This window comes from Trifolium pratense, linkage group LG4 (genome assembly GCF_020283565.1).
Source record: "Trifolium pratense cultivar HEN17-A07 linkage group LG4, ARS_RC_1.1, whole genome shotgun sequence".
NCBI lineage: Eukaryota > Viridiplantae > Streptophyta > Magnoliopsida > Fabales > Fabaceae > Trifolium > Trifolium pratense.
Window position 1 is genome coordinate 46,244,777 of NC_060062.1, and position 10,805 is coordinate 46,255,581.

At 35.2% G+C, this 10,805-nt stretch overlaps 1 protein-coding gene across 1 annotated transcript; it reads right to left on the minus strand.

Moving 5' to 3' along the window:
- LOC123919783 (metal transporter Nramp3-like) lies at positions 1-3,124 on the minus strand. Its single transcript, XM_045971783.1, has 4 exons — positions 2,331-3,124; positions 1,510-1,646; positions 602-1,254; positions 1-470 (listed from the first exon to the last, which is right to left on the minus strand). Exons 1-4 carry the CDS (start codon positions 2,864-2,866, stop codon positions 300-302), a joined length of 1,497 nt encoding a protein of 498 aa, XP_045827739.1. The 5' UTR covers positions 2,867-3,124; the 3' UTR covers positions 1-299.
- Between the last annotated feature and the right edge of the window lie 7,681 nt (positions 3,125-10,805).

Genomic DNA, 10,805 nt, shown 5'->3' on the forward strand with positions numbered 1-10,805 from the left:
TCTCTTATAAACTTCCTTATTAGTATGCTTAATTAGTGCTCAGATGCACCGTTTTACATATACACACGCTATTTTTGCCTAATCAAAAAGAATTTGAGAAAGACTCATGGAGCTTCTAGCCAGAAACTAGAGTAGCCTAAAGATATTACAACAACAAAGTTTAAGCACTACATCTGCTTCCAAATCATCAAAGACAAGAAAATTTGAAAGCAATACAACACTAAAATCTACTCTAAATTATTTTATAATCTACACTATTGCATCATACAAGATTACAACAAGCCATTGACAGAATAATATTACTTCCTAGTGGCCCTCAAAATAAGATATATTATGAATGCAACATATGCAGCAGTTACTACACATACTATAGCTCCAACTAATATTCCATTCACTTCAGCTGAAAAGAATTCCATCAAAAGATAGCCATTGATCACTGTCACAAGAGCAGCCACACACCAAGAAGTAATCTGTGTCCATAATAACATAAGCTAATTAGCATTTTTCTTAATATGATATTGATATATAGTATAGCATGACAGTTCAAATTAATCTATATAACACAAACTTAAATAAAATGCAGATTAAAAGGGCAATATACCTTGAGGACAGTGCCAATTTTGAAAGTTCCCATTATCTGTTCCTTTGATACCAAACAAAGCAAAGGAATAAGTGCAAAGGGGATTTGTACCGACTGAAGAACATTAAGCCACTCATTCAGAACATCGAGTGAATCCTCGGTAGCATCAAATATAAGAGCAACTATCATAGTTGGGACTATTGCAAAACTTCGAGTAATCAACGCTCTCATCCATTTCTTCAACCTTAAATTTAGAAAACCTCCCATGATAAATTGGCCGGCGTAAGTACCGGTTATAGTGCTACTTTGACCAGCTGCTAACAATCCAATACCCCATATATACAATATCGGAAACATTCCACCTCCATAAGTATCTTGGAGATATTGTCCCGCATTTACAAGGCCAATACTATTCGCCGTTTCTTTACCATAAAACCCTTTCGCAAACACAGCTGTGACAAATATGTTGATAATAAAGGAGACTATCAAGGCAAGTGTGGACTCTATTGAGAAGTAATTAAGCGCTTCTTGAACTCGGCCTTGATTGCTTTGATCAACTTTCCTTGATTGAACAAGAGCGGAATGCAAGAATACATTGTGAGGCATTATAAGACAGCCCACAACTCCAACAGCTTGTTGTATAGTTCTTGAGCTGAGTTTTGGAACAAAAATGCCTAACAAAGATAAAATCAGACTCAAAATCATATTCAAAGCAAGAGGTGCAACCAAACCAACAACCTGTGCTTATATACTACCGGTTCAATTTACAAGATTACTCTTGAACTGTACTGCAGGGAGAAAATCCCGGTCGCTCGCCGGCTCGAGCCACTTACCTGCAAACTATTATGAGCCATACCTAACAGCTTATAGTGATTTTAATTTTTCACAAGTCCTAAATCAGTGAAATAAACAAAAAAAAATATCCTTACCAACTAGAAGTTCCTTGCCACTTGGCTTTGCCTCGCTAAACATCCAACCAAAAGCTACTGCCATTATGCCAATGAGAACAGCAAAAAAAGCCTCCAATGATCTCACACCATAGTTCTCAAGAAAGAGAAAAATGAAACTGTAATAAACAAGGCAATAAAACACAGACATGTCAAAGGTTTATTTGGAGTTTAGTTACCATAACATCCAAAATGTTGTTAGTTACAGAAAATACTCCAGCAATATGTCCGTTTAGAAAATAACAAAAGGGGAAATGGTTCTACTCACAAGACAAGACAACCTATTGATAATGAAAGTGGGATTTTTTAATTGATTTTGCAAAATGTAGCAATGTGTGTTTGATTATGCGGTGGCAAAAATTGAGTTGAATGTAAAGTCGTTTTTAGTTGGATTACATGTAAAACCGAGTTGAGCAATAAATTCAAGGCTAAAAAATCAATTGCAGTTTGCAGAGGCAAAAGCTCCAAATTAGAATCTGTTCTTTAAGTCAAAATCAATTATAGTCACGCATAGTAATGTTGTGTCACCTAGGTCTATGAATGTAGTTTTTCAAAGATTAGGTTTTGCTATATAGAAAGGTCTGACAACACAACTTGTTGCCCGTCTACCTTTTGTTCATATGCAATCTCACATACTATTATAGCCATAAACAACTAAACATGTCAAAATCAATTATACACGTCTAGAAAAACTGGAACCAAACATACACACAAATAATTACCTAACCATAAAAAATTAAACTTGGGGAACAATCAAGTAAATTAAAAAGGGAGTAACAGGATAATTGATGAATTAGACTTACCAATCAAGAGCAGTAATGATAACACCACCCCAAAGAGGAACAACCCCATTACTAAGAATCCTAATAGCAATAGCACTACCAATAACCTCTTGTATATCAGAACCAATCAAAGCAAACTCAGCCATAACCCAAAGCAGATTACTAGCCCATCTAGGGTACTCCTCCCTACAAAGCTCAGCCAAATGCTTCCCTGTAGCAACACCTAACCTAGCTGCCAAAAGCTGAATCAAAAGCCCCATTGCTGTAGCCCACATAAGAAGCCATAACAAAGAATACCCAGCAATTGCACCAGCTTGAAGGTCTCCTTCTAAATTCCCTGGATCCAAAAACGCTATGCTCATTAGAAAACCTGGACCTGTGAATCTCCATAGTTTCTTCCATGAAAATGGTGGAACTGATGTACCCCAATTTGTTGATTCGTCAATTCCAATTACTACTATCTTTTCAGATGAATCATAAGCTGTTTCTTGTGGCTTTTCATCTTCTTGGTGTTGCACTAATAGTGGTAGTGATTGTTCTTGTGGGTTTGGATGCATAATGGGGTTTTTTGATTCGAACTCTTGAAATGTATGAACAAGTCAAATGATTAATGTTTGTTTGACAAAGGTTGATGTGTTTTAATATTGTGTGACATGTGTTGTAGTGTGACATGACACGTGATGAATCGTTGTAAATTTTTTAATGATGCTTGTGTTTTTGTTTTTATGAGAAGAAAGTTGTTTGTTTGTTAATGGAGGGAGACGCTTGATGAATGGTTTGTGATTGTGAAGTGTGCAAAGCTCTTGTTTGCGTGTGCTGTTCACTCCTTCTGTGCGTGCATTTTCATGCCGTTTGTGACACGTCAGCTTTTGGAAATAATCAATGTATGCATTTTACCTATCATTTTCATGCGTGCATTTTACCTACATTATGTATCGCCGATTCTTTTTTTTTTTGGAAATAATCAATGTATCGCCATAAAAAGTGGAATTTTGATTCTGACGTTCGATACTATTAATTTTGGTATTTCTGTTGGTTGAGTTAGGATCTGTGGACATATTGCTGATTTTAATTATAGGTAAAATTACTATTTTTTTAAATTTACTAGTAATTAATTGATATATCTTTTTTTTTTTTTTTTTTTTTTTTTGGTAGTAAAAGAGGGCTAACGCCCAAAAAGAAAAGAACTATAGAGTTACATGAAAATTTCTAGGCATGCAAGCCCCAGAAAAGTCATCAAAAAGAAGACTCGAAACCTCATTTGGAGGAGTCTCCATAACATGAATATTAAAAGAATTTAGAGAAAAGCTGAAATTAGCCAACCAATCAGCACTTCTATTTCCCTCTCGCCAAGTATGATTGAATTGCACCTGCCAATCCAACTTTAAAAGCTCTTGTATACGACGCACCAAGGTAGGCGGATTACCATTGAATTTAACTTTCCCCGTGATCATATCAACCAGACTTTTGGAGTCACTTTCCACCTGGAGATGGCAGAAACCTTGTCTCCAACCAAGTTGCATTCCCAAGTACATTCCCCACATTTCAGCGGAGAGAGCGTCACAAGTTCCTATTTTGCGCGAGTATCCTTTAATCCATCTGCCATCTGAATTTCGAAAGAGTCCACCACAACCAGCTAAACCCAAAGAATCCTTGTAGGCTCCATCACAGTTAAGCTTAATCCACCCTTCTCGGGGTTTTTTCCATCCAATGAAAATAGTGTCACATTGGCGAATATTCAGAGGATGGTGGATGCACTTGTCTATGTCTTTAGCCATCTTGATAATCATGTAGGTTGGGTCAGTCGGACGTTGAAAGTCATCTTCAAAAATCGTTTGGTTTCTCCACTTCCACATGTGCCAGCACGCCACCATAAAAATTGTTTTCCACTTCCTGTTCTGGATATCTTGCAGTTGAAGGTTGATGTTTTTGAAGATCCATTCACTGCAATTAGAAGAAGAAAAAAAATTAATGATTTGATTTGAAGGGACTAACCTTATCCAGGTTTGGGTTGCAATAGGGCAATCCCTCAAAACATGAATAAGTGTTTCATTGACTCTGTCACATCTAGAGCATGTGGGAGAAGCTCCAACACCCCATTTGCTCCTACGAAAGTTAGTGAGCAACCGATCATGAGCCGCCATCCACATAAAAGTTTGAATTCTATGAGGTCCTTTCCAACTCCACACGGCCTTCCAATCTCCCTCAATAGGTTGAGCTCTAATGTTTTGATTCTCATAAGCACTTTTAACTGTGAAATTCCTAGTGTTGGTCCCTCCCCAACCAATTGTGTCTTTCCCGTCTATGTCCATAGGTGCTGGGATAGCAAGAACCTGAAAAGAAAAATTAGATGGTAAATTAGAAGTAAGGAAATCAAAATCCCACTCTCCTGAAGGGGTAAGCACATCCCTCACAGAAAGAGTCGTGTCAATAATAATTTGATTAGTAACAGAGAGCAAAGAAGTTCCACTCGGGGTCCATTTATCCAGCCAAAAGTTGATATTGTTTCCATCTCCCAACTGCCACACAATATTCTGCTGGAATTTTTCCCAAATACCTGTCAAAGCTTTCCACAAAGGAGAGTCATAGGGTTGAGAGCTTATTGTTACTCTCAAGTCCTTATTTCTTCCATACTTATTATAAAGAACCTTACACCAAAGGTCATCTGGTCTGTTGATCAGATTCCAAAGCATTTTCATAAGAAAAGCGTCATTTATATGTTGAGGTCTCTTAATGCCTAGACCACCCTCATTCTTTGGGAGACAACAAATGTCCCATCCAACTAGATGGGGTTTACGAGATTGGTCAGTATCTCCCCATAAAAAACTCCTTTGAATTTTTTCCATCTCATTACAGAGGTTTTTTGGGAGCTTGGCATACTGCATATGATAGTATGGTATAGAGCTCAAAACTGATTTAGATAGAGTAAGTCTGCCTGCAAAGCTCAAACATTGTTGCTTCCATCCACTCAACTTGTTTTGTATTTTGTCAATGATGTTATTAAACTTTCCCCTAGAAGCTCTGCCTGGACTAATATTTGCCCCCAAATACCTGTCCATGTTATTGATTTGTTTATAACCCGTGTGATGTAAAATGTCCTCCCTGACCTGTTGATCGACATTTTTAGAGAAGTAGATTTCTGTTTTTTGACTATTGATTTTTTGTCCAGAAGCTTGACAAAAAATATCGAGGCAATGCATAATACAATGTGCTTGCTCGATAGAAGCCTCTGCAAACAAAAGAAGATCATCAGCAAAAAGAAGATGAGATATTTGAGGGCCATACCTACCTGCACGCATTGGTTTCCAATACTGGGCATCCACCTGATCAGCTATAATATGAGACAGTCGTTCCATACAAATGACGAAAAGGTAAGGAGACAGAGGGTCTCCTTGTCTAATGCCTCTCGAAGGAGTAAACATATCTGTTTTCTCACCATTCCATAAAATTTTAAAAGAGGGAGAAGAAATACAATGTTGAATAATGTTAATGAGGTTAGGCGGAAACTTACATTCATTCAGACAATTTTCCACAAATTTCCAATTTAGACGATCATAAGCTTTTTCAAGATCAATTTTAATGGACATAAACATTTTACTACCTTTCATCCTAGCCATAGAATGCACCATTTCCTGTGCCACTATGATATTATGATGTATAGTGCGCCCTGGGATGAAACTAGATTGATAGGGAGATATGATCCCATCCAACGCAGGCTTAATTCTATTCACAATAACCTTAGTGATAATTTTGTAGACAACATTACACAAAGCTATAGGACGAAATTGAGAAACAAATTCAGGTCTGTCAACTTTAGGAATTAACACAAGTAAAGTATTATTGATAGAAGAGATGAGAGAAGGATTACGCCAAACCTGGTTAACATATTGAAAAAGAGAGTCAGCAATAATGTCCCAATTTTGTTGAAAAAAGAGAGCAGGATATCCATCTTCCCCAGGTGATTTCAGAGGCCCCATATCAAAAAGGGCTTTCTTGCATTCATCAAACTGAATTATAGCATTTAAAACATTTTGATGTTCTTCCATGTTATTTGGATAGGTAGTCCAAGAAATAATCGGATCACGAACTTCTTTATCTTCTTTAAAAAGATTGATATAGAATTCTCGTACCAAGTCTTTAAGGCTTTCTGGTTCATCCACCCATGTTCTATCCTCTTTGCGCAAAGAAATGATTTTGTTGCGTCTCCTTCTAACAATGGTTTTAGAATGATAATACTTTGTATTTCGGTCTCCATCATTAATCCATTGACTCCTAGATTTTTGAAACCAGAAGCACTCTTCCTGATAAAGGGTGACAAGAAGTTGATCTTGTAACTCTTTTTCCAAATTCTCAAGAAATATGCTATGTCCGTAGTTAGAGCTATTTTGGATACCATTAAGTCTATCCAAAATCTCCTTCTTTCTTTTAAATATGTCCCCAAAGATATCTTTATTCCACTTTTTGAGTTGAATAGTAAGATTGTGAAGACTTTGAACGATATTTGTGTCCTTCTCCCAGTTGGAATTCAGAAAGTCCTTAAAATCAACATGAGAATTCCATGCTGCCTCAAAACGAAAAGGACGGTTTCTGCTTGAAGTGGCATGCCCCTCTAGTGATACAATAATGGGATGATGATCAGATTGAACCCTTGGAAGGACCTTAGCAAACCCTTCATGGTATTTAATTCTCCAATCAACATTACATAGAACACGGTCTAGTTTCTTGAAAACTCTATCCCTTCCATTCCACTTAGGACCTCTCCAAGTAAAGCGTGTTCCTGCGGTAGTGACTTCTAGGAGGTTACAATCATTGATCCAACTGTTAAAAATTTGACATTTTTTAACATCTACTGGGGCACCTCCTTTCTTCTCATCTGGATAAGCAATTTCATTAAAATCCCCCATCACAAGCCACGGTTTGTTAATTGAAGTAGCAAGGTGTCTCAATAATTGCCAAGTATCATGTCTCTCATTCTCTCGAGGGCTAGCATAAATCACAGTGAGAAGCCAAGGTTCCATACCTTTCTCGCTAACCTGCACATGAAGAAAGTGAAAGTTATTTTGAATTAATTGAATTTGAATGTCTGACCTGTTCCACATCAGCCAAATACCACCAGAAAAACCCCTAGCTTCGGCCATAACATAATTTTTGAAACCTAGCTTCTTGATAGTTTTTCTTGCGGTACTCCCACTACAGCGTGGCTCTTGTAAGGCCACTATATCAACTTTATTCTTCCTGCAGAAATTATTAAGAGCTCGCCGAAAATTTAAACTTTGAGCTCCTCTACAATTCCAATTAATAATAATCATTAAAATAATATGATATAAGAAACAAACTACTCCTAATAAAAGGATACATTAATTAAGAAACATAGTAGTGTCATGGGTTGTTCCCACACTATTATCTCCACTTCTTTGAGCCATGGTCGTGTGTTCATCTCCATTAGATGTTGATTGACTTTCCACATTGACCGTGTTGTTTGACTCCATTCCATGAATGAATGTTCCAACTATGTTGTTGTGCGTGTTGTGTTGTGTCTTGTCCATAGAGGAATGCATCTCAGGTTGTTCAAGATGTTTGAGCTCAAAGTCATGTTGAGCTCTATTTTCTTTTGCAATTGTTCGCTCCACATAAGCCTTCTCATCACCCATTTTATTTTGTATTCCAATAGGAATATTTTTGCTTGGGCCAACAAAATCATTTCTTTGCCTTTTTTTCTTGGACCTATTTTTGTTTCTACTACTAGGTGGGGTAGCATCATTTACGTGGCCTTGATGGAGGGGATATTTTCTATTTAACTTCTCCACCATATTAAGGAAAGTATTATTGGAATGTTGATTATTTCCATTAACAGGTTGCCCATTAAATCCATTTTTAGGAACTTTCTTGTTTTTGTTTCTTCTCTCCACTTTAATCCATTCCCCATGCAATAAATCAGGAGTTAATTCTCCAACGGCTTGTACCGATTTTGAAGGATTCTCATCATTCTTCACCCCTTGATTTACGTTTTGATTTTCCATGATTTTTTCTCCGGCGCCGGAATCAGTCTTGTCGCCGTTGTTTTCACCGGAATTATTCTTTTTCTCTATTGAAACACAGTTTTTTTTCATTCCACAATCTTTTAGGACGTGGCCATAACATCCACACTGAGTACATATGATATGGAGACCTTCATATTGCACATGGTACCAATCTCCATTAATTCCGACACGCCCGACCACCGGTTTCGTGAGATCAATTTCAACGCATATTCTAGCAAATCTTCCTCGAGCCACTCTCAGTGTATGCATATCAACTTTGACAGGGGTACCGACCATAGAAGCCAGCGCCCATAGAAGGCTCTCATCATAATACACTAGATTTAGACTCGGTATTCGGATCCATACCATAGTTTTATCTATCGTTGCGGTCGTGGCATTGAACGTTGGAGACCATTGACTGACCGCCAATATATGATCATAGATGATCCAAGGACCTCCATTGATGACTTTGTTCTTGTCTTCCACCCCATCAAACTTGACCATATAATAAGATTTACCAACATTCAATAATTCAAATCCTCCTGTAAGTTTCCACACATTCTCAAGTTTAGCCTTCATGGTATTGTAACCCAAAGATTTTCCCAGCAATTTAACAACAAGAGTATCCTTCCATGGCACACTCAGTTCAGCAATTACAGATTTTTCAACATGAAGCATAGGCATAAGCCGATTTCCTTGAACAAGCTCAACCTTAGCCTTGTTTGTTGCTAAAAGATCCACTTTTTCTCTTTCCATTAAAATATGGTTTCCCAACACTTTGTCTCTAAAAGAGATCATCTCTTTAGCACCTTTTCTATTAGCATTGTCACCATCTGGAGGTTTTGGTGGTATGATTGTCTCTATTGGTGGTTGAAAGGCACTTGATGTGAACGTGAATGTCATAATTTTCTTTTTCTCTGTGTAACTTTGACGGATATTATTAATTGATATATCTATTATATAATTTTTATAATTTTAGATTCTTTGTCGGAAAAAAAATTAGATTAATTGAATTGGTGGGAAGTTAATTTTTTTTTTTATCTATTACTAATATATTAAAATCGATTACCACCAAAATTACTGATTTATCTTTATTACTTTTAATCATGTTGCAATTGTAGATTGGAACAAAACAAAATAATTTATACTCATAAAAATAGCAACAAAATAAATTAATATTTAATACGACCAACTCAATAATTTATTAAAAGAAAAAATAGAACAAAATCTTCTATACTATACATAAAGAGAATACATAAATTTTGGTGTGAACTTTTGATGTAGGAGGGTTTCTTTAGTAATTTATTATTTTAGATAGATTTAGTTTTATTATATTTTAGGTAGATTTTTTATTTTTATATTTCACCTAGATTAGTTATTTTTATATTTTAGATAGATTTGTTATTTTTATTTAGTTAGGTTTGTTATTTTCTTTTACAATCCTTTAGGAGATTTGTTATTTTTATTTTTTCACTACTATTTAAACTAAATTATTGTAGCCTTGAAAGGCAACCTTTTGATTGAATAAAAATACAGAGATTTTTCTCAAATTTGGTGGATTCCAAATTACTCCTTCTGGTGGATTCCGGAAGTCTAGTGGATTATAGATTAGTTACTCTTTCTGGTGGATTCCGGAAATCTGGTGGATTCCAGAGCCTTATCTAACAGGTTTGTCGCTAGCGAGCCTATGTTTTATTATAGGATTAACGCTTGCTTTTCCTAATACCAACAATACCCTTGATTTTTTTTAGTAGCAACAAAAATATTTTATTAACAAACTCAAACACATTTCTTTTTAGCAGCAAAAATATTTTATTAACAAACTGACCATAACATAAGACATATTTTTTTAGTAGTCAATAAAAACAATTCTAAAAACAAAAGATGAATATGCATAAATTAGGAATATAGAAATTACTGTAAAAAAAAGGAATATACAAATAAAAACATAAACAATATTTTTCATAAAAAAACAATATACTATTAACTATTAATAATAATAATACAATAAAGTTAATTACTATCAAATTTACTAAATTATCCTAAATATTCCTAATCAAATTTCTAATTTTTTTATTAAAAAATATATACGGGATTATTATTTGTGAAAGATATATAAAAAATATACACGTTTAATAAGTTTTATAAAAAATAGCACAATAGTTTCACTTATATTTTAAAAATATTATATAAAAAAAATTAAATATTTTATTCTAAATAAATTTTCTACCATGATATAATGACAAACTTAAATATTGAATAAAAATCAATGACCCGTGCAAATGCACAAATCTTTAAACTAGTTTACAATTAGGGTGAAGGGAGTTAAAATTTACGCATATATTCATAAATAATACTACGTTTGTCCCTAATTATAAGACCCTGTTTGAAAAAAATGTACTATTCATATACATTGTTTTGACCGTATTTTTATAATAATATATAAATGTAAATATTAGCATATAAGATCTTGTTC

Bases quoted from the DNA above. Each gene is read 5' to 3' on its own strand.
- LOC123919783 (XM_045971783.1), bottom strand. From the start codon at position 2,866: ATGCATCCAAACCCACAAGAACAATCACTACCACTATTAGTGCAACAC. The intron at 1,647-2,330 runs GTAAGTCTAATT...TGTTTATTACAG, and splicing joins ATCATTACTGCTCTTGATTG to TTTCATTTTTCTCTTTCTTG. The intron at 471-601 runs GTATATTGCCCT...TTATGGACACAG, and splicing joins AAATTGGCACTGTCCTCAAG to ATTACTTCTTGGTGTGTGGC.